The following is a 26180-nucleotide window of genomic DNA, read 5'->3' as shown; positions in this document are numbered from 1 at the left end:
CAAAATACAAAAGACGGAAATAATGTTTAATATAGGTACATAACATCATAACAAACAATTGTCTTAAAATCAGCTCCAAGTGTTATGTACAGTAGGGATAAGAAAAGTTTCGTCACTTTAAGATCTATTTGCGTGTGCTCAGTATGAGCGATTATTTGCTTTACCGATCGAGAATGACATATTGCGTCGCGATATTTTGAGGTTTTAAACGGTACTAAGAGCTTTAGAGTTAATAAAGGAATTAATTTGAAAACTGACGAAGGTTTTCTTACTCTGATTGTACTTAATCATTATAATTGCAAGAAAACTATGTAATGAAAATTAACTTGAATTATTTTCAATAACTTAACAGTATTTATTTCAATTGTATCAGCTCCTTAATAGTTTTGTTATAGCTAAGTGCATATTAAACTCTTACACTGAAGTTCCAAAAGTTTCCATAAAAGCAATTTCACTCATTTGTAACTTAGTAAAAAATAAATTGTCCAAAGCAAATTAATTGAAACGCGTTACACTATTTATCTTGATAAACAAATTAAAATTCCTATATAATGAATAATATCTCCTACGCAATAATCTTTGGCTTCGAGAAAATAGGTTCGTAGCATATTAATTATGAAACCACGTGTCCGAAATTAACATTAAAACATATATGTGTGGAAATACGTCGTATTTTAACATTACATTGTGTGGCTTAAATCGTAATAGTAAAATAATTACGGTGCTACTCGTGATACAATTTCGATGAATGTAACTTAGCGCGTACTATTTTGCTGATGTAAAATAGTAGGTTGGTTACACGTTTTCACAAATGCGGATATTATAGCATTACATTTAAGAATCCATCTATATATAATAAAAAATGGGAGTGTCTGTTTGTAATATATAAAATAGCCCTTTCTACACAATGCATACATATGTCTATTTGTCCGTTTGTTCCGGCTAATCTCTGGAACGGCTGGAAAGATTTTGACTGGACTTTCACTGGCAGATAACTGATTATATAAGGAGTAACTTAGGCTACAATACGGCTACTATGTAATAAAATTCACACTGGTAAAAAATAGGGTGATCGAATTATATTATTTATTAATAATAACATGAATGATAAATAATCTTGAAAGCATTCTTTAAAATGTCACTCTAATAATATACAAATAGAGAATTCAATTCAATATTCCAAAAAAATGTGTAAAAATAGTTTGAATGTGCAGTATGTTAGAGCTGAGATGGCCCAGTGGTTAAAACGCGTGCATCTTAACCGATGAGTTCGGGTTCAAACCCAGGCAATTACCATTCCACCGACCCGCATTGGAACAGCGTGGTGGAATATGTACCAAACCCTCTCCTTAATGGGAGAGGAGGCCTTAGCCCAGCAGTGGATAATTTACAGGCTGTTACTTTACTTTACTCTACTTTAGTATGTTAGAACTAAAGCGATATACCAGTAGGGAAGTTCAATCAAGTATTATATAAGTATTTAACTCCTTAAGCACTTAATTGTCACTTCATACTTTTAGGAAAGTATCGGCAAGATACTCTTCGTACATAGAAACACGTGCACATCAAAATATTAAAAGGCTTAACCAATCGGCGCTTACGATATTTTCATAATTGACTAGCCCTTACCCGCTTGATTTGCTAGGCATTCAATAATCTGAAAAAAGATAAAGGACTGACGGAACTTAAAAATATAATATATTATATCTATCTACGTACGATTCCGATTTTATTTTAAATGTTGAAAAAAGTAACTACTGAGTTCCTTGCCGGTTCTTCTCCGTAGAATCTACTTTCCGAACCGGTGGTAGCTTCACTTAATTGTAAAATGACGATTCAAAAGTGCTTGTAAAAGCCTACTTGAATAAAGTTTATTTTTAATTGATTTGATTTATTGTAGTTTCATGTATAATGTTCAGTATTTTCAAATGATTGATGCAAAAAGTAAAAAACAAAGAAACAAATATTAAGATTGTTTAATATCTCATAAATCACAAGTCCATAGCATTAAACACTTAATTTAAAGATTGATATAAAAGTGAATACTTTTAAGGATTCATATTTGCATTTTAGTATCTTCGCGTCTGACGTTTCCGTATTTCGAATGAGTAACGCAGGCTTAAGGAAAGCTTTAAACAAATGGCGAGGACGTTCCGAGAAAACGATAAGACCAATTTTGGTGAATTACTGTTGTGGTCGAAAACTTCCTTCGTCAATGACTTACATCGAGCACTTTTACAAATAATAAATGCATAAAAATTATAAATAAAACCATATCATTTGTACTACACACTCTACTGAAGAAAGTCTACAGTTTTGATTGAAAAAAACCGCTAAGATTGATCCTTAAAATTGTAACTCAATTCAATCGGTCAAAACATTTTTCTTTGAATAAAGTATTCTATATTATTATAGTTATACAAACTAATAATTAAACAAAAACCTATAATTATTCTATTTTCTGACAGCGAAGCCTCTTTGTGTAAAGCTACGTTATAATAGTAGTAATAGCCTGTAAATTTCCCACTGTTGCAAGAAAGTTAGGAATATATGGAATATACCTTACCTTACCAACCTTCTGAACCAATGCGGGTTGGTGGATTACATGTGTTGGATTTGGTGGATATCATGACACAATGTTTCCTTCACCGCCGAAATCGTGATGAATTATAAACACCAAATTAGCACATATTCCAGTGTTTGCCTGGGTTTGAAGCCGCAATCATCGGTTATGATATACGCGCTTTAACCACTGGGGCATCTAGGTTTAACAGCTACGTTCATGATGATTAATGTTGTTGAAAAATACTAATATGAAAAATTACTCAACCTAAGCATACCAATTATGTATCGCTCCGCTTGTATTCTGACGCAGGATGTGTCACACATTACACTATCCCTGAATAGTGTAATTTCTGGAAACATGACGAATGTAAGTATTAAACAACAATAAAAAAGTGTAGACGGCGGTATAGTAACCACGGCGCAACATCCCACCTTTGCTTGGCAGCGCTTTCGTATGGCATTTATGTGTTACAGGCAAAGCTATTTTCCAGTCAAACTTACTTTCGACTACTTTTTAGGTCAAACATACTTTTGACTGATTACATTTAGTTTTAATAATTATTGTAAGCAGTCCAACTGATTGTATGTAGTAAACTCATTCCCAAGTTGTCAGGCTTACAGGTATCTACCGAGGATCTCTTTAAAATATATTCCTGTGAGTCTATCACATCACATCGCAACAGTGATGTAAGATTAATCTATATTAATATTATAAATGTGAAAGTAACTCTGTCAGTATATCTGTCTGTTTGTCGCTCTTTCACGACCATAACGCTGAACCGAAATTGATGAAATTTGATATGAAGCAAACTTGAACTACAAGGCTATTAGATATGCTACTTTTTTGCCTGACACATGACAACCAACACTCTAAAATGCAAGCGAAGCCGGGAGCGACTACTAGTTGATTCTAATTACAATCAATAAGATCTTAACTTTAATTAATTAATTTTAAATGATCATAACATACAAAAATGTGTATAATTTATTTTTATTTCGCATTCCGTTCGCACGTGCAGTCTAATCAAAAATATTTTTTTTAAGTATTCAATTAATTTTTAACATTTTTTACAATGTTGGGAGAAACATTATCAGAAACGGAACAATATATTCGATTAAATAATAATATAATAATAAATCATTTACTTCAAACTATATGTCCATTTTTGTTGGTAACAATTATCTTATCCTAGTGTTAGTACAATAAACAATACTAAAAGGAACATAATAATACTTGGTAATATTAATTTAAAACGAATTTTCTCGATCAACGGCCAATTCGACTAAGGTGCACTTCTGACTGTAACATTTATAACGGGAGGTGAACATCATCATATGTACCATTTGTTTGTTTACATGTTTATAATGATAACGACAGTGTATTATATATTGTTTTCTTGTTTATTTTTTTTATTTCATTTTATTTTTTCCGAAAATTTATGAAATTAATTGTATACATTTATAAATGTTATATCATATATTGTATATAAAATTATCAATAATTTTGATAAAATATATTATTTTATGAATTGCTCTTAAATTTATACATATAAAAAATAAAATACAAGATTTAATGTAGGACATGAATTCATTATGACGAGAAAATTAAGACCTTTTTTATGTTTTTTTTTTTCAAGCTAGTGTGTTCTCGGTGTACTAGTCAGCATACGTAATTCCTATAAATAAATAAAAATAATAGATGAGATAGTTATCCATGTCAGGATCGATTTTTATGAGGCTGCATTTAAAATGAATTAGAATAACCTGTTGAGATGAGGGATTTTTTTAATAATTCGTATAATTTTGATCATTGATGGTTTGGTATTTATGTAGACATAGTCCAAATTATGTTGGTTATCTTTATAAAATCATTCAACAACCAATAAATTCGAATCCTCTCACCAATCCTCCGTCCAGTGCTAGGCGAATATCGTGGGGTTACTATTATCATAACAATAAATCTGTCGATTACACATTAAAGTCGTTTCTTTTGTGCAGAAGCGATTAGTTGGATGTGTGCCAATTATTATAATCACAGGATTTTCTTCCGGCATATAATTGATTTATCTTTTGAATTTAATCACAATCAAATCTACATTTTTTACAACTGTTGTAAAGAAGAAAACTACAATGAGCTCTTCTAGTTTTTACTTAAAGCAAAACAAAGCAAAAGCAACAGCCTGTAAATTTCCCACAGCTGGGATAAGGCCTCGTCTTCCATTAAGGAGAGTTCTGGGAACATATTCCACCACGCTGTTCGAATGCTGGTTGGTAGAATTTCGATGAAATTAGTTACATATAGTTTTTATAAACACAAATTAAGCACATACATATAGCGGTGCTTGCCTGGATTTGAACCCGCAATCATCAGTTAAGATGCACGCGTTCTAACCACTGGGCCATCTCAGACTTGACTGATGTTAAAAAAACTCATTTTAGTTATGTTAAATATAAATATAATTAATAAATAGGCCAGAATAGACATATCTACGATAATATGGATATTTACGTAATCTCTTTTTTTAATTTATTAATTGAAAGAAACCATAGCGCTAGTCGATGGTAAATGGTCACCCAGCCCATAGACATTGACGATGCAAGAAGTCTGCAACATTGTGCCACCAACCATAAAATCTAAAATCTTCATCTTTTGCACCTGTAATTCACTGACCCACTCTCATGATTCGAACTAGAACATAGCAAAACATAGTAGGTATCGATGGCATTCATTAAGGTGGAACTGAACATAGCCTATGTATGTATATACATATACAGAGTTGCCAATAATCTCTTCGCAACTGAGTTTTTCTTTGATACATATTTATAATATGATAAATATAATTTAATTTTTTTTTGTAGGTATTCACGTTAAAGGAATAAAATTAAATTGTAAATAAAATATTGATCCGTCAATATTGTATATAAAAACATACAATTACTCAAATCAATTTCAATACCCATATTATGGTAAGGAGGCGGTGAAGGAAAAACCAGCGGGGCATATCTGCAACCCTGCGCACACGCAACTTAATATAAAGAGACGGCAGCAAGTACAGGCGCATTTCCCTAGCGTCTCTTGCGCAGGTGTTTTCCTTGAGTGTAGTGACAATATGGCGATATTTTTTGTAAGTCAATTTTTTTTTCATAAAAGTAGTTATTCATAGCAAATGTTACTTCCATTTCGGTTAGAATAATATTTCCATTATTATTCAGAATGTGGACTAATGTCAAGACTCAAAATATTTCTTGGATATGGAATTATCACACTTAGTATATAGTTATTAATTGTCAAAAATCTACTACCGGATCGGAAAGGCATACTGTAGACCTGAGAAGAACCGGCGAAAAACTCAATACATTTATAAAAGATTCATTTTATTTCCAACTTTATAGTATACTCGTATTTTTAAATTATTAGAGTCGGTTTTGTGTTATTTGTCTGTATGAGAGTGAGTTTTTTTTTGTTAAAATTGTATTGTGTTATTTGATAAATATATATTTTTATCAAGTTAATTTTAATATAAAATAAAAAAAAAACTTATAACAAATCTAGGATTAGCAAGTGAAGTTTAATTCAAAGTAGCTTCCGACCGCGTGTTACCGCCCTGACTACTCCAAATGTAGCATATTTCTTATCGTTATTCAACATATCATTTCAATATATAAGTATTGGTATATATTAAAATAATATGTTTTATTTTATTCTGTAACTTTAATAACTTTTATGTGGCTTTAGAATTCGTATATCCCATATATATATATATATATGGATAAAAGTTATTAAAGTTACAGAATAAAATAAAACATATTATTATATACAGTATAAGGGTTTTGTGTTACTGTCGTAAAAGGGTGATATAATACGACACATTATAAAGAAAATTATATGTTTAGGCAATCCTAACAAAACCGTGACTAAATGACGACTATTTATTTAACTTTCTTATTCATACTCTATATATTGCATAGAATCTATGCAATTATGGATATGGTAATGCTCAGTTGTATTTTTAAAAGTGGTTGGACTCCAAATGTTAAAGTATCATAGTAAAATAAGAGTAAATTATTATTTTATATTTAAAATAAAACCTTAATGCATAAAATATTATCAATTTATTTCTATTTTTTTATTACGGCTAAACAAGAATAACACGTCTTCGCTAAGCAATGTATTTTTTTTTTACCTAAATTTATTTATGTAGTGTGGGGAAAGATCATTCTATTCTTACTGAGGTGTCTGGCTACATGTGGAATACAATACAATATTTGTATTGAATATTAAAAAAAAATCTGTCAAACTTTTCTTTTTCATCCGAATCTTCAAAACGTACATCATGTTGTTGTAAAAGAAAAAGGAATTTTATAATTGGAATTAAAAGGGACTAATTTCGCATGTACTCCAATGTCGCATACCACTTCTACGACATTCAATGTTTGAAGGTATCGTTACAAACTGTCCCACATAACCCTTGCCTCACCCGTAATTATGGCGCTTGTGATGGGAACTCGCCTCGTTGGTCACTTAGTATTTGAAATCCTTACTAAAGACATAAATACCTGTTACATAATACGAGATGTGGACACGGTTTCATTACTAACACGCTTATTGCAGTGCTATTGTTCGTTGAGTAAGTGAGAAGTTTAAAGAGCAAGTATGATTATTTTTTTCCAAAAATATTAAGATAAACAGGATTAATTATTATTATTATTCCACCATACTACCAATTATAAACCAAATAAAATAAAAAAATAAATAATACCTTAGATAAATATACATTAATTTTCTTGATTAAGACTTAAGTATTTTCAAAAGGACTAGTAAATGTATCCAACATTACCATTTAAATTAAATTTAGACTCTGGTACTGCGAGGAATATAAAACACTTATCGTATCTCTTCTCGCAAAAATCTTAGACAAATTGGATCCAATGGTTGGTCCAATTGAACCATGGGATTGGCTAATGGATTTTTGCGTATGTTGCTACGCCGGTTCATTTGCCTTTCAAACCGGAACACAATATAAAGTATTGCTTGTTTGTTTGATGATGGATGGTTAGCGGATTAGTGACCCAACCACGCGGACGAGGCGAAAAACTATAGTGACAGTTTCGATTGTAACTCCTCCTACCTCAAAAAAATCTTATTCTTAAAGAGCAAAGTCGAAAGGATGGATAAATCTCTGAAAATTTTATGGTTTATATAATTCTAACATTTAAAGAATTGTACCAAAATACCCAAACTTTTCCATGATCTTTTTAATGTATGTAGATACACCTATAGGAGTATTCTCCGCAATTATGATTTTAAGTTGAGCTTAATTAGGAAATAAAAGTGATCATATCTTTTATTGGAGGATATTATACGTTTCATATTGAAAACAAACTAATATCCTAATATAAATATCCACTGTTTGTAGTCATTATTATATGAAACTTAAAAAAGTACCGGAACGACATTTGTCAACTACTTACATTTAGGTTGAATGTACCCATTACGTGTGTTTTTGTTTCACAAAATACGGTATCAGGGTTCGTCATACAAACGGACGTTATCTTAAATATTATGCACGTTTAATCTTACGCGTTAAATCTGAAACGCAATAATGTGATAGCTAAATTTCCTAATGTTATTACATCGACGTCCACAATCGTGAATTAGGAGGAAATGAAATAGGACCTTAATAATTATAAACATAAATAATATATGCATACAAAATCAGGGGTCGCTTCTATTATCATATGTTATGATAATTTACCAATTCTATTCCTACCGCAACTTAATGGTAATTGAAGGGCAATTCTAGTATTTCTTTTAACTTTTACTTTCCTTTTTAGGAAAATAGTTGAACGACAATAATAACGTTTCGTTTACAATAAAGTGACAAATTGTTAGTAGAATCATCCCGTTTTCAACATTTCATGAGTCACATACAAGTTCATTGGTGTATTGAACAGTATGAGTGCGGAAAAAATTTGAAAGGGGATGTCCATTTACCCACCAGTGATACATCACCTTTGTTGGAAATTACGAATTAGTCTTATATTGAATTAAAAATTCACATATATCATAATACATTTTCGAGTACATATAAAATTATTATTTATAAGTTGATAGCTAGTAAACAATTTAATTACTTACAAGCTATTCAGTCATTTGATTATACACAAAAGTGCACTCATCCTTCCGAACAGAATACCTGATAAGCTGGTGGCACCTACCCAGAAGGGTTTTCACAAGTTAATTACTTTTTCTTTGTTGTTATGTTGAAGTTAATCAGTCATTTGATAAATTGCAATAGATTTTCAGAGTCAATTAGGCAACAATAAAATAAAAGCCATAACCTTCATTATTCGTATTGAAATATATTTATATTTATCAAAGTGTACATCTTGGCTACTTTTAAACAATTATTTTGTCGTTAAAAACGAACAGTGCAAATCACTCCTTATTCCAAGCAACATTCGCACCCATTTCAATCGTTATACGATATATTATGTCATTCATGTCCACGTTTACGAGCCATTGGCACGCAAGTGGGTTAAGGTTGGCACCAGAGTTACATGCTAATATACCAAGCGCACTGTCTTCCTTCCGTCGCTTCAAATTGCTGTTGCTAAATGGGATGTATTGCTCAAAAATCGACGTTAGTAAATATATAAATGACAAAAAGGTTATAGTATTTTTATTAACATAAGAATTATTAACATTAAATGCTTAAATATATACAAATATGAAATAAAACTAGTTACTGTATAAATCTTGACCGCGTGGAATGGTGGTAAGAATCTAGCAGCATTACCCCGTTGAATCGCAATTTCGGTCCTCTGGGCAAAAAACGAACCAGCCACCACCAGTGGAGGCAATGAGGCGAGGTGTTAAAGTATTTTTGTGATCACTTATATATGTATGACAGGGAGCCGTCAAGATTGTTTAGTTCGGAGTCATCATTTTCGACATACATATTCACGAAATAATTCAACAAATCTAAAGCTGGATTTGTATATTGATTTTTACTATATTCTATAAGCCGTGACACCATCTGTCATATGACAGCTGACATTTCTACTTTCTCTAACATGATTCTCACTGGCCATCCAGAATCAAATCTCTAAACTAAGTGATATCAATTAAAATATTTAATTTATCTGATGCTGCAACATAATAAAAAATAAATAAACTAACTATAATATAAAAGTGAAAATATCCACGCTTTGCGTTTTAAATATCTTTAGGTAGTTTAATGCTCTAGAAATATTAAACGCAACCCCAATAGGATCGAAGAAGTTAGATTCCTTCTTTATTTAATTCTAGAACAAAACAACAAAGAAAAAGTAATTAACTTGTGCAAACCCTTCTGGGTAGGTGCCACAAGCTTATTAGTTATATTATAATTGAGAAGTCAAGAGATTGTCCATTAAGTGGACATGCTTTTACTCGCTGTTTTAGTCATAAATGAATATATATGAATAAAACAGCGAGTAAAACCATGTGCTGTGACCAGTTATTTCAATAAACAAAGTATTTGATGATTAACTTATTACTGTTTTCCTTCCGCAGTTTTGTAATATGACTAAATAATGTTTACAATCTGCTGCTTTAATGAGGCATTACATATTATTTATTTTTTCTTTTCCAAGAATTTATGTGTCGAATAAGAAATATAAAAACAAATCGCGTGTACACATTATGAATCTAGCTTTCCGAGCAAAATGTCACTTTTCTCGCCCGCTTACCTGAAGGCAATTTTTTATGAAGTGCTGTACAAAATATTTTATGATCCACTTAGGATCTACAAAAAATTGAACTTAACTTATTTCTTTTTCATTCAATTCATTTACATTTGTATCACCGATGATAACATGCTTAACATGCTTACATTTTAGCCAGCAACAAATCATTCGATAACTATTAACTGTCATCAGAATTAAAAATATCCTCAAACAAACAAAATTATCATTAATGATTGCAAATTTATTCGTATCATTACGTATTGATTAAAGCAACGAATGCCAATGTTAATTAAATTCTATTTAAATCATCTGTCATCGATTGTGATCTAACAAAGGGGTTGGAAAATAACGCTGACATACGCAAAATATATTTCCCACGTAAACATTAACATAGTAAGTATATCAAACTACAAACATACTACAAGCATTAGTTAAGATTGTATTTTGTATAATCATTTTAACGTGACTCTCATTTCAATACTCCATAAATGAAACCAATATTTTTTACAACACACAAATCTATACATAAATTATAGTAAAAGTCAAGTTTATCGCCCAACCCTATGATTTTTCATATCATCTCAGCTTGAAGACGTTCACTATTGGACAAAGGACTCCCCCAAAAGTCTCCACAAAATTCTGTCCAGTGGCTTCCCGTGACCCTCACCAGATTGTTAGTTTACCTTGTGACATACCCACACTGCGTTTTTCGTTTAGTGGTCGCTTTTCGAAACTTGTCTGCCCCAAGGCCATTGGTTCAACGAGCTACCAACGCTGAAAGTTCTTCATGAATACTTTTTGTATACCATAAATATATATCTACAGTAAATAATTGTTCTTTATACAGAATAATTAGTAGATCTTTTTTTAAACACAAAAGTTTTACTGTAAATTTCGTGCGTATGAGAATAAAACTCATGTTTATATTAACAAACAAACGTAAATAAAGTCTTTATTATTAAGTAGGTATATTAAAAATGAAGTATCAAATATATAGTATAAATATAAATCCTTTTTACTTTTAACCTTAACAAAGTATTTCCAGGAGATTATCCAAAAAGTTTTTTCTTGATTTCCTTCCAGCTGCTTAACCTTCTAAATGCGATTAGCATTGTCAATGGCTATTAAGCATTTTATCACCTTTAGCTATGCCTACCAAGTACGCACGTAAATTAATGTATGAGCTAGCTTCGGATCTTACGCCATTTTTACTTACGGATTATGTCATTATGATCATGGCATTACGAGAGTTAAAAACGACACTTGCTATGAACGCTCAACTAAAAACTAAGATTAAAAGTATAGTATAAAATAATTAAAACTAAACAAATTTCTCAAAGATCAGTATTGAATAGATCTCTCTAGTTTTGTCATTTATTTTGGTATTAACCGAAATTGAACTCAAGATACCAATGCCGTTATTTTTCGTGGAAAATTTCGGTTATATAACATGTAAGTAATAATATTTTGAATGGATTATTTTTGTTTTCTTTAGTTTTTTATCGTTTCGCTGTACGCGGCTAGCGCAGCCCCGCAGTCATCGTCAAGACTCTATCCACAACCTTCGCAGTATCAGCAAATAAATCAGTGAGTTGATAGATTTCTATAATGCATGCATCAACTATAGCAAACGAATTTCAAGCCATGTCTTGATTGTATTGATATTCAATACTCTTTTATCTCGAATATCTTGATAATGAATCCAAAACTAAATAATTTTCTACTTCACTAAATCTAAATCTAACACTAAATCTAATTCATAAAATAAAAATATATATATGACAGAGTTCATTGAAATCCTGATATTTTCAAATTGTTTCAGACTGGATTATTATTTAGATAATCCTGAGGTGAGAAACTTCTACGAACAAGAACAAAAACAAGGTGAGATCATAAGCTACGTCATATGTACTATATTTATATAAAACCTTTTTTATATAAACTTTTTCATCAGATAAGTAATAAAAGCCAAATTTACTCCATCAAGCTTATCGCTCAAACCCACAAAGACAAGCGACCAGTGTCAATCAAAATCAAAATATACTTTATTCGTTTAGGCTTATTAAGTGAAAGTATTCGTATATTAAGTGAAACTATCACATTCGGAAAGTAAACTCTACCGAGAAGAACCGGCAAGAAACTCACTTGTTACTTTTATAGAAAATCGCAAAATATGCTTTAACTAAAGACCATTCAATGATAACTTCATTATTGTTTCAGTTAACACTAACTCACATAATAGTGCCCCAGCACGCCTCGAGACGCTAGAACCTGACAGCGAAGTTGAATTAATACCAGGAGCACAGCAACCCCAGCAACCACCACAACAGGTAAATGACGCCACATACGTGTGCCACTTGACACTAGTATTTTTAAAAGCGCCTGCTAATTTAAATTAGCAATATAGTACTTACGCTAAAATGACACCTGCGAAATTAAAATAGCAAAATAACGATCAAGTCAAAAAACACCTGCCTATTTAAATTAGTCAATACATTAACTAGGATACTGCTTTGCATGCAAGCATGAGCGGAAGGTTATTTATGGGAAAATCTACACCTATAAAGTCAAAATGCTACTTTTTTGTGAACTAGTAATTTTCTCGAATGTACGCAGAAAAACACACATAACTTTCATAACAATCGAATGAGTGCTCTAGGTATACATACAGGACAAATCTATAAAAATACATTTCTATTAAGAGCGCCCGCTATATATATTATATAATAATGAATGAGTTGATGAATATACTTAACTTTACTCTTTATATGTTCTTTTTCCCTTTTTTTAGAACCCAGTTGCACCTAATTTACCAGGTTTGATTCCTGGACAAAGAGTGTTTATCGTTCACATGCCTGTTCCTGGATTTAGGTTGGTAAATGAATTACTTTTTGCTAAATAAATTTTGCAATAAAAAAAATAATTATCTGTAAAATATAACTTTTTTTCACAGACCTGGTACTGTTGGTGGTTACCAGCCTGTATATGTTGTAGCAGCAGCGCCTCAAACAAACGCAGGGTATCCTGGTAATATAATATCTAGTTAATATCGAAAATTAGTTGCCTAGATATAGATTGATTGACGTATAAGCTGCGTCAAAAACAAAATTGGCAATTGCGATAAATTTAAATAAAACTAGTTATAACGGATTTTAATCGCGTATATTAATTATTTTGGACATCCCGACGTATCGAGCACTTTACAGCGTTCGTGGTCACGGGTAGACTGTCTACCCGTGAACACGAACGCTGTAAAGTTCAAAATAATTAATATACGCGATTAAAATCCGTTATAACTAGTTTTATTGAAATGTGTAATAATCGCGAAAATTTAAGACAACATTAATTGCGATAAACTGTAGATGTTAACGACATTTTGAGAAAATTATACGTATTTTGTAAGGAATCCTAAAAGTTGCAAGATTAGAGTTCAACTGTTGTATGAAAAGACAATAATGTAATCAAACTATCATATCTACTAGACTATGTTTAAGATTCAACATTTTGTATCAGGTTACCAGAACCCTGTCCTACTTGATCCGTCTGGCCGAGGTTCTCCGGTAAATGGTTATCAACCTGGCGTCCCGGGTGTTCAAGCGAATCCAAATTTGGCAGTTCCTTTTGGCAACCAACCATTCAACTTTGGATATCAAGCACCAATCATCGCCTATCAGTAAGTTTCCGCACAACAGGCAAAAGCCGAGGAATCCACATACAATACGTTAATCTTAACCAAAATAGTAAGTTTTATTTCTCGAAAGTACTTTTGAATAATTTGTCTTTATTTTAAATCTCGTGACAGTAAAGGAAATCATTAGACGAAACTGGAATGAAACAGATAAAACACTGCTGTGTATATATCGTTCAACTTTCTCATGTACTGAAGAGAGCCAGCAATGGTACATTTACAAATTTTATTTTCTTAATTTCATATAAATTGCAGGCCAGTAACAAACCATCAACCAGGTGTAGTGCCTGGAGCTCTGCGACTCTCACAACTCGTCTCTTTGCAAGGACAAATTCAACAAACCAATGAAGGTCGACAGAACAATGGTTTGTATAATTCCTTTAACCAATAATAATCACTTAAAGCAGCTATGTTAAGAAATCAATCCCTATGAAATATATTCGCTACAAACGCTAAACGTAACTTCGCTACGCTAACTCTAATAAATTTAGAAAATGTAATAATTTTATTAGGCATCTGATTATTAAACTATAAATAACTATAAATGTGACAAAATACATAATATATTTCAGAAGAACAATTTTTAGTGTAATCAGCTATTATCATATCCTAAAAATTACTACTATGTAGCGTCCATCACGTTGTCTTTCTGCATTCTCTCTGCACGCATGAAATTTAACCATTAAAAATACTTCAAACATGATGTACTTACATGCGTTAATTTTATAATATGAATGACATTTAGCTTTTAAATATTTTTAACCATTAAATTATAATAATGACGTATCGTATAATATTAAAAATGATTGTATGTTGTAAATTTACGTGAATCACCAAATATGGACAAAACCTGACAAAAAAAAAAAACATTTTCATTTCCTTGAAAGTTCTATGAAAGTTGAATTTCTCGAATTTTCGTGTATAATATGCTATATTATACATATAAACATAATCCTAGAATCATTATTCATTTTGTATTTTTTCAAAACTATATTTAAATCCGTTGCGTAGTTTATAAGATCTAAGCGTACAGACGGCGACTTTGTTTTATAGTATGCAGAGATTAACAGCAATATGATAATGGAAGTAAGCTAGTTTTATTAATTGTTATTTTTGTTTCAGAAAATTCATCGAAGGCTGAGCCCAAAAGTGCCAGTCAGGTAACAATGGAATCCAAAGAGCATCTTCAAAATACAAAGCCATCATCAGCCCAAGTTAAAAACAAGGCATAGATTGTTTTAGCTTTCAATTTGTCCAAAGATTTTTTATTTAATTTTATTCATCTTTCATCAGAACAATTCTTCTATTTTCAAAATGATAATAATAATAAAGAACATAAAAATTTCAAAATAATTTATTGTATTTATATACAATAAATTATTTTTATTGTATATTAAGTAAAGATTATCTGAAGATAAAAGAGCAACTACAATATGCAATTATGTCTACTAAAGCTTCTACTATTTAAACGTGATGACACCACAAAATACCAATGACCTTAATGATAACTTACTAGGTTGTCCTAGAAGCACATATCCGTTAATCACAACTTCGGTTTATGTACAGAAGACGAAAAACGAACCTTAAAAGTATTAAAATAATTCTGTATTAATGATTATTTATAACTCTTTAAATAAACTTTCTGTTCTTGTGAACTAAATTCTTCATAATATGAGAAATAAGTTTTTCGTACCTGAATGTATTATTAATAAATTTGTAAATTTAGATCTGTTGTTTTATTTATCAAATTACAAAATTGTGTAAAATCTTCCCTAATATAATAAAATAGTAAATATATCCAATGCAAAATAACAAAATCATTCCCCGTATTGTAAAAATACCCTCGTGGCAAGAAATTTTCATGAAGAAAATTGGTTATGCATTGTATATGCAAATTTTTGAAGTATTTTCATCAGAAACTGAATTGCACTCGTGCGAAACCGTTCAGCTAGTATTACATATAATATAATTGGAGTACATATATATATTTATCTATACATATAATATAATTGGAGTGTCTGTTTGTAAAATTAAAATAACCCTTTTTTACTCATTGCATATAGTTATATTTATACACGGTACATATACCAAATAACATTTTTTACAATGTTCTGTCTGTCTGTCTGTCTGTCTGTTTGTTCCTATTAATCTCTGGAAAGGTTGGATCGATTTTGACTTTTACTGGCAGATAACTGATCTAATAAGGGGTAACTTAGGCTAGGCGGGCACAGCTAGTTATATATATTCAATTATTAACAACCTAAATAAGATGTGTTCATAACTACGATTAACTGCGAACTAAGACTAAATATTCTGTTGATTAATAAAAATAGTATTAATCGTGAGCTCAATGGGTTGACGTATTATATCCCTTTTCCATTTGTATAGCTTCCAGGTTTCATTTGAAAAATGTAGTGGCATATAATTATAGAGCGATAGCATCCAACAGGTACTGCTTTCTAGACTTGCCGCGATCTAGGTCGTAACGGAAACACAAGGCTTCGTATTTTACCTAAACTGGCCAATAAACAACCAAGAGACATCAACGCTGTTCGCTATGATAATTTTGTGCTTACGGAATCATGTACTCGCATCCTATCGCGACTTCGTATGAGTAAAATAAGGATTTTATTCTCCGTCATATTCCTCCATACTGTCCTAATACATCGTACAACATAATGCTAACACAACAATTAGGTACTAGTACAACAAGCTTATTTGAATATTTATAAAACTTCCGCTTCAAATTCCAAAGCGTAGAAGGTAATAATTACCGACGTTGTTTTTATTAATGTGTTTTTATTTTGATACTTATATATAATACCTTACGACTTAATTTATGTTTTATTTGATTAATTTGTGTATACTCTCGTTTACTTTTCGATTTACGTTTTGGAACCTTTTATCATCAGGATTTGTATTTCTGATAAATTTTAGGCAGCGGTCGCTTCGAAACAGGCTAAATTGACAATTTATCTCTATTTGTATTTTTATATACAATAACTTTCTGAGAAGTTGCCTTTTTTTTCCAAAACCATTAAAAATAAATTGACGTAATTTACGACTTAATGTAAATATGTAATTCACGCTATAGCGATGAGGATTACAAACAAAGTATCTAAAAAGTACCTATCAAATTAAAGCTCAGTACTTATTTAATGTTATAGAATATTTAATTATTAATCTGGAGAGTTTTTTATGGTTGAGCGCGTAATCTCGGGAACATGCAATCCGATTTGTCATATACCGTTAAACATCCTGTTTATTTAATACATAACTTGATGCATCGTCTAGCAATAACCATAAACGTCAAATAATCTAACAAACTATACGCATGTGATAATTAAATACATTGAGATACATTGACACATGCCTCATTGGCTTCCTGTGGCTGAATGTAGGATAGATATTGCGGTCCTAGGTTCAAGTTTCAGATCAAGCTGATAAAAAGTTAATAGGTTTTCCAGTCGAAATATTCTCGAAAGCATCCCATAATCGGAAACTTGTGTACAATTCCTTACCTCGGAAAGCTTGTAAAAACTTTGGTCGTAGGGTTGTGATCAAGTGTTAGGTACCCTATGTGGTCTTTCTGTAAATCGTAAATCAAATCCGGTGGACAAAAAAACGTCTTGGTCATGGAATTTTTAGAAGCAGACAAGAGTTATTAAATTGCCAATGATAACTTCCCACGCCATAGAGTGCACGTAAAGTCGTTCATTCTTCGTAATTTGCATGCTGTTATTTAGCTTTGTTCGTGTCGGATCGCCGTTTCTTCTAAAAAGGAGAGTGTGGGAAAAAGTCTGAAACTCCTGCACAAATATCTTTTTTTTTTCAGAGGCACTTGAGCGAAAAATAAGTCGGAAGTAATGTACATTATTAGGATATCGATAAAGGATGACTTAACCCATGATCCCTGATGGAATATCCCATCGGAAACATTATTTAGTAGCCCACCAAATTTTCTAAGTTTTTGTAGCATATACAACAACAACAACAACAACAACAGCCTGTAAATTCCCACTGCTGGGCTAAAGGCCTCCTCTCCCTTTGAGGAGAAGGTTTGGAACATATCCCACCACGCTGTTCCAATGCGGGATGGTGGAATGGAACGCATGTGGCAGAATTTTTTTGAAATTTGTCACATGCAGGTTTCCTCACGATGTTTTCCTTCACCGCTGAGAACGAGATGAATTATAAAGACAAATTAACCACATGAATCAGCGGTGCTTGCCTGGGGTTGAACCCGCAATGATCGGTTAAGATGCACGCGTTCTAACCACTGGGCCATCTCGACTCTTGTTGTAGCATATAACTTGTGTTAAATGTGAAAACAAGTTATACCTAAGTTAACAGTAAAAGTTTTAGTGTAAAAGATAATTTATTTCGCTTTGACAAAAAGCTAGTTTTTTAAAAGATTTTCTAGTTTCATCCCCAATTTAAGAGGCGGATTCTCATAGTCTCAATACAGACGTTTCTTTATTGATAAGAAAAGTTTAAAAACTGATATCCAACATTTAATTATGTAATTGTTAAAATTTATAATAAAATTTGTGTAGAAAATTTGTAAGGAACTATTAAGTGAATAATTTAAAAAAAAAAAACATAGTCTTAACAAATTTAACATTTACCTATCTTTTTAACAGATTTTCATTTCTTCGACACAATATTGTCGTTCTCGATTGTATTGTCACCTGCATAATGTGTGCAAAAATACAGTGCAATCGGTTCAGTGGATCTGGGGCAACAATCACTTGTGAGATTTGACTACAAACATATCATTAAGGCGAGCAGGTCTTAACCCAACCGAGGGATATTTACGAGCTGTTACTTTACGTTTATATGTGTTACTACCCGATGATGTTTAAGAATAACGTGTAAATAAATCGAAAACAAGAAAACGGAAATAGTAAAGACATATTAAATATGTCTTTATATTAAATATCTATATCAAAATTTGTGTATGTAGGGCATAATCTCTGGAACTAATAAGTCAATTCTAAAAAATAATTACAGATGAAAAACTATTAATTACACTAGTATCATTTTTTCCATCGATAGTAACAAGAAGTATTTATTTTGCAATTATTGTTTATTGATTTTTACTTACAGATATATTGTAATAGGCATTTGCGCTTTGAATCAAGTTTTTAAAGCATTCTTTTTAGTATCAAAGAATAGCTTGAAAATGCTTACGAAATACTTTATATTTATATTTTTTCTTTAATATAATTATGTCAATATAAATGTCAGATAATTTTTTTTTTTAATACTGAGCCTCTTCAGATGCGATATCATAATAATGACGATATGATGCTCAAGATATGTATATTTTAAATTATCTTATTTACTCTTCGAAGTCACCAAAATCGCAATTAATTCATATGCATGTATAGGATCACCAAATTGAATGCATAATAAACAGCTATCTTATTTTTAAAGGTTTTCTTTGTTTCATAGGATGCACAAAACTCACAGAGGAAAAAAACGTCCTGTGACTAAATTTATACGACTTTTACTGTTAAAATCGCATTACCTATTACATAAACGGGCAGTAACGGGTTTCCTTGCTACGTGACCTTAGACGATAATGTAAAGGACTCATATCTCTAGTCAATATACAAATAAAATGTAATATAAACCTTATGCATCATAAATTAAGGCTTATTTTACATTTTACGCTTTTGATAATATACATAGTGTTCTGGATTATGTATTTGTATGCTAAGCCTAAATTATGTACTGGCTATATTCACTTAGTAATGGAAACAACTTAATTTTAAAATAAAATTAATTACAATTAAATAAGTACTGGTAAATTATTTAAAATTGGAAACTGAGTATGATAGAATTTCTCTCGCCTTTTCATTGTTTTTGTCTGTCTCTATGTCTGTTTGCATGTTTCACAAAACATAAATTGATGAAATTTAGTTGCAAGCAATGTTGAACTTTAAGGAAGGGCTATTTTTATGCTTGTCAACGGACGACTAACGTTATATAAAACATCTAATAGCTGATCATCGTTTCGGTTCTGATTACCACAATAAAAATGGAATATAGTAAGAATCTAAATTTAGAACGACATATTTCTTAGACACTGAAATCATAGGATCTTAATAATGTTTCCTTCCAACATACATACATACATTAACAGCCTCTAAAATTCCCACTGCTGGGTTAAGGCTGCCCTTTCAATGCGGTTTTTTAAATATTATAGAGTGATTCGATGGGAAGGTTTTTGTATATAATACATAATATAATAATGAAACACAAATATTTTAAGATGTTTCTGTTATGATGTAGGAAACTTACCAGTTCTATAGAATATTTAGTATAAGTATTGTACTCATGCGAAACCGGGGCGGGTCGGTTGTTAATAAGAACGCTTAGTGTTTTTTTTTTATATATAAATTGTAAATTATGGTAGAAATAATATTATCTATCAAATATTTTGAAGTTATAGTGAGCGTCAATGTAAACTAAATTGTATATAACAAAAGCTCAGCATATTTAATGTTTGTTTGATTTTGTCCAAACATCTTTATTCAGGTAAAATCAAGTGCCTTATTATTGAAAACAAAATAAAATCCATGAAACTGTGTATAAAAAGAAAATGTCGTCTCAATCATGGGTTTCATTGGTTTAAACTTATTGCAGACGTGTTTGAATATAGTTAAAAATATAAAAATCGTCTCGAACGTATAAGCTCCATATAAAATCGGTTAAACGATTTTCGGAAAGTACATAAAATTAAACATTATTCGAACTCTAAACAGTGAGTTTACAAAACAAAAACAAAGGTAAAAGCACACTAGTCACTTTTTTTTTAGTTAATTGTTGCGATCAAAAATTAGTTAACAATTAAAAATTCCAAGCTCTCCGAAACTCCTATGCAATCAACGAGGTTTACAGTAAATTTCTTCCGATTAAGACAACTTTCTTCGCAATTTAGTAACAATTTGTAAAATTATTGGCAATAATGAAATATTTACGATACGAGCCATTCACCTCCAATTAGCCGTAAACAATGCGCGAAATCCCAGTAACCGCATTTCGTTTTAATGGCAGCATGCATCTGACCTTGATACTGCATCACTAGGCTAACAGCAATCATCTGACTGATTGATAGCTGTAAATATGATTATAACTTTAAAAAAACACAGCGAATATAGGAAGTTGAACTTTAATCCAACGTCTTAAAGTTACTAACTTACAACATTAAATCTCAATGATGATAACATTGTCGTTGTATTGCCCACTGAATAAAGCTTTATTTAAAAAAATAACCAAAACAGAACCGTTCGTGACATTGTAAAGATCGCGCACGTATGGAATCATTAAATAGACGACACTATAAGGGTCTACAACTGATTGGGATGCGATAATGATGACTCACTCGAATTAAGGCGGCAGCTTTCCAAACGAAAGGTGCTGAGAGATCGCTGCAATTACTGCGTCCGTAGCGCGACGGGGCAGTTATGATCTTTTTGCTAAAGACCCGTTATCTTAGTTTAGATGCGCGGCAAAAACGCAGCGAGCGCAGTGAGGAGATTTATACCGTGGTGACCGGACGCTGATGTGATGAGGAACATGTCTTCCCGAACTCTAATCGTAATCGCGCTCACCGCCTGCTTGTATCAGGCGACAGCGAGACCGGTGCGGAGAACACTCAATTTCAACATGTTCGTGCTCAAACCACAGGAAGGAACGTCCGACCGGACCATTCTGACCACGGATGGAATTTCCAGGTTTGGTCCGATTTTGGAATATTTGGTGCAACGGATGCAAGGAATGTTGTCTGTACGATTGCCAGAAAACAGCACTGAACAAGATGTAGATGGTAAAGTACCGATAGCTGATACGTTGGAGAACGAAGTTGATGGTCTCCAGGAGTCGAAGATGCCAGGCGTAATTGTTCGACCGTCTCGCACGAAACCTGGAACATATGAAGTGGAAATCGACGTGGTTGTCGATGATGGACAACCGAACAAAATTGAATGAACTCTTGTATTTTTAGGAAAATTGGTGATATAATATTGAATTTAGGATAAGTGTTTTTTTTAGCTTTTATTTATTCTTGCCATATTCTCCGATATAATAAATTATTTTTGTCATGTGCTAACATTTTATTTATTATAATTTTTCTTTGATATTTTTATTTCATTTTATTATCTGTGTTAACAGAAATCGACTTAACATTTATAAAGAACACTGTTCTACAATTATACAGCTTTATTATTAAGCTCTCCAAATGTTGACATATTCAGATCTTAACATATCAAAAGTTTTGAAAACTTTAATTTGTCATATTATAATATGACTTAACGTTGTACAATAAATTATTTGAAATAAACATTAAAATTTCTACGAAATTTCAATTTAAAAGGATAACAAAAATATATCAATAAATGAATTTATACATTATAAAAACAAAATACAAAATGAGTACAAGAAAGGATTCGAAATCCTATTAACCTCAAATCTATGTATTTCTTTCAGGTCTTGGTGACAACCAGGAAGTTATAGTTTTTCCTTTTATAAAACTGTACATTTACTGCAATATCTTGTGTAACGGGAACCCAACTAGTTCCCATCCAGCACTTAATCATACATTAGACGGCCGGTATCAGACTGGAATTGAAAACTATGTAGCGAATTGGATCTTACGCCGTTTTTGAACTATAGCACTTACTTGAATAATGTTCGATGTTTATTTTATACACGAATTGTTCCTGGATTTGTTAATTCAGAATACGGGTCATGAATTTAATCATACATTTCTTGCATTTTAGTTACTACCACTGTGGGAAGTTTCCAAATTTTTTCACAATATTGCGATTATCTTCAGAAATAGTTAAAACTGTATTTGTATACTTAATTATGATTCATATAATTTGCCGTATATACCGCCTCCAAAAAATACCAAACATACTTAAAACACTTTCACATGCATCTTTCATATAAGGGTGAAAAGTTTGTGTTGTTGAACGAGGAAATCAAAAGAACAAATATGTAATCTTATTGAGTTAGACAACTTATTTATGACACACAAAACACAAAAGTGTTAATATTTGATTTTTTAATATTTTCACATGAAAATATGCGTATCACCATAAGTTTAACAAAACCGTTGTCAAAATTTTACGAGTGAATTAAGTAAAGTGAATTCTTATATAAATTTTCAATCAATATTCCTCACAATAAAAGCACGCAACAATACTTTCGTTTGATAGCGTAGAAAGCGAAATTATTAAAACAAAAAATAAACCCAAGTATGAAATATAAGTTGCGCGGCGCTACAAAGACTATCATTAACAAAACAAAAAAATATTCGTCTACTTTTCACTATTATAGACACATTGCTGTGTAGTTATAGTTTATATCTATACTAATATTATAAGTGAAGAAAGTAACATTGTCTGTTACGCTTCCACGGCTAAGGATTCCTAAAAGAAGAACATAGGCTACATTTTCATACCTAAAACTAACGACAAACCCTACCCTTAAAAATAATCCTCCCCTAACACTTACACTAAACTGTGTCCTAAATAAATAACCTTGTGTCCTGTAACTATGTACATATGTACAAGTAATTAATGTAGCTTGCAGTTACTAGATGGCGTTAAGTCAAAAAAAATAATTTTCTAAATCGTGATGTCAAGATTCGAAAACGATTATATATAATGTTATGAATTTTCTTGAATAAGCATGATTATCAGGGGCACCTATTAGCTTTACTGTGACGCACCCTTAGGATCTAGTGATCTAAGTTGTTCATCATAGTTACACTGGCTCACTCATTTTTAAACCTAATAGCAACATAATAGTATTGCGGTTCAGTAGTAGAATATATTATGAGCGGGTGGTTTCAACTCCGTCTAAGTTGAAACCGCCCGCTGGATGGCATAAAACCCTACCAACAAGTATTGTATTTAAGTATTCACTGAAAATGGCAATAACAATTTTTATCGAATGTTAACGAACGACAAATCAAAATCTGTTTCGAATTATTAGTCATAATGTAATAAATCTCTATCACTTTCTATAACACATCAAAATTATATATTTCATTTAAAATTATCTGTTTGTTATACTTTTTATTCCACTAGGAAAAAAAAACAGATGATGATCCTTTGAACCCTCGGCAGAAAAGGCCTAACAAACTGCAATTACTAAGAGTACAGTAAAAACATTTGACAGATATCTACTTTTAAAATAAAAATTTTAACAATTCATTATATTAATTTTTGTCACAAAAAATATCCTCTTCGAATTCCAATTTTTTTATTCAATTTATGAATATTGAACTTAATTGAAGTAGATAAAAAGATACGCCGCTCAAATAGAAATCGAATCAAATACATAAAAATGATTTTATCCGAATACAGGCTATATTTTTTACTTTTATAACTTTTGAAAGTTTATTGTGACTCGCACAACTTCGAAATAACATTGGATATCCTGATTTCATATCTTAAAATTATATTTTTGAGATATAATGAAATATATATAAGGAAAACAGTGAAAAGATTTTTTTTCATTGTAACCATTTCAATTTATATTATTTTTAATTTGAAATGCTGAGTGTAACTGTCTAAGCATATCGTATCCTAATGTGACAACTATTAGATTATTCGACGTAGACTTTTGTTTAAATATTTCAATTGTTTGCAAGGGTATGCCTAGTAAGCCAAAAAAATAATTCAACCGTATATTATACACATAATTTTGAACCACATTGTGTATTCTGTCAGAGGAGTCGAGATGGCCCAGTGGCTAGAACGCGTGCATCTTAACCGATGATTGCTTGTTCAAACCCAGGCAAGCACCTCTGAATATTCATGTGCTTAATTTGTGTAGAAAATGTAGAAATTTGATATAACTGCAGAATAAGAGCATTAATTGACGGTGAATTGAATAAAATTATTTTTCTCTTGTTCTAACATTTACACACGTGTCAAAATGGCGTATCAGCGTAAGTTGGTTGTTAACATTTCACAAGTAAAATATGAAGTCAATTCTTCGAGAATTATACTGGTTAAAATTTATGTATGCCTCCTCCATTGGTATAATACATTACACCATTATTGGTATAATTTGTATAATACATTATATACTAATAAGAGTATACATAAATAATAATAATAACAATAATAGATGATTTGGACTGGATTAAAAAAGCAAATCCCTTAAGAATCCCTTTTGAGATATTTTTTTCTCCTAATACATGTGTATAAGTATAAAAATGTATGCTTGCTTGGATTATACTTACAAACATAAAAACTTATTTTACAAAATTTCATAAAACAACATGTAGGTTATACTGGCACGTATAATCTGTGTCACATGATCTTGTTATAAACCTTAGCCTACTAACAACATTATTCATAACTCATTAGCACACATTGCTTCTAAATAGCCTATTGTGTTATCTCAGTATACCCATATGCTTGTTTTAAATATCGCTATACACTTGGTGTATTACAGATATGTTCTGTAATTTATTTTTCGTCAATATATAAATTACATTGTTCTTTTTTAAGCCTCTTTCTAAACAAAGCAACTACTTTCCATTAGTATTATAAGACAACTTTTACCTTTCGTTTGTATACGACTGAGTCGCTTTTAAGTTTGTTTGATGGAACAATTTCTTCTTCTAAATTACACGATAAATTGCAATGTCGTTTGTTTCAATGGAGACATTGTAATACTTTTCTTGTAAGACATGTCTTGTAACGAAAATTATATTAAGCTTAATATTTTGCCGATGGTAGAAAGACGGAAGATGAAAGAAGTAGAACTATGGTAATTTTAAGAACTTTTTCGTGGATATATCGTGGTATGATCCTGTTTTGTGACTGAAGTCTTTGATAATAATTGATATTTCAAGAAGCAGAGAAAGAATAATAGGACATGACATAAATTAGCATCAAGTAGTTCATCTGTGTCTAAAAGATCTATATTGACAGTGTAAAAACAAAAAAGAAGCGCGTATAGACTTACTGGTAGCAGAATTGCACGGTATCTTATCTATGGAATTATTTGTCATAAACGGGGCTAATGAAATATTCGCATATTTTATTAGGTGTCCAACAGGTAATTTTAATCCATATATCGTATAACGGTCTTCTGTAACGGTCTCCTCTTTGTAAGCAATGAAAATTCAGTGATGCTTAATACATTCTATAGTTTCAACTCA

At 31.3% G+C, this 26180-nt stretch overlaps 1 protein-coding gene across 1 annotated transcript; it reads left to right on the top strand.

The window, feature by feature from the left end:
• The first annotated feature begins 5592 nt into the window (after positions 1-5592).
• LOC124530756 lies at positions 5593-15709 on the top strand. Its single transcript, XM_047105023.1, has 9 exons — positions 5593-5690; positions 11792-11883; positions 12119-12180; positions 12517-12626; positions 13088-13167; positions 13250-13323; positions 13810-13969; positions 14240-14349; positions 15107-15709. Exons 1-9 carry the CDS (start codon positions 5676-5678, stop codon positions 15214-15216), a joined length of 813 nt encoding a protein of 270 aa, XP_046960979.1. The 5' UTR covers positions 5593-5675; the 3' UTR covers positions 15217-15709.
• The last annotated feature ends 10471 nt before the right edge of the window (positions 15710-26180 follow it).

This window comes from Vanessa cardui, chromosome 6, assembly GCF_905220365.1.
Source record: "Vanessa cardui chromosome 6, ilVanCard2.1, whole genome shotgun sequence".
NCBI classification, from domain to species: domain Eukaryota; kingdom Metazoa; phylum Arthropoda; class Insecta; order Lepidoptera; family Nymphalidae; genus Vanessa; species Vanessa cardui.
Note: the sequence above shows the minus strand (reverse complement) of the source record. Positions and strands in the feature narration are given on the sequence as shown.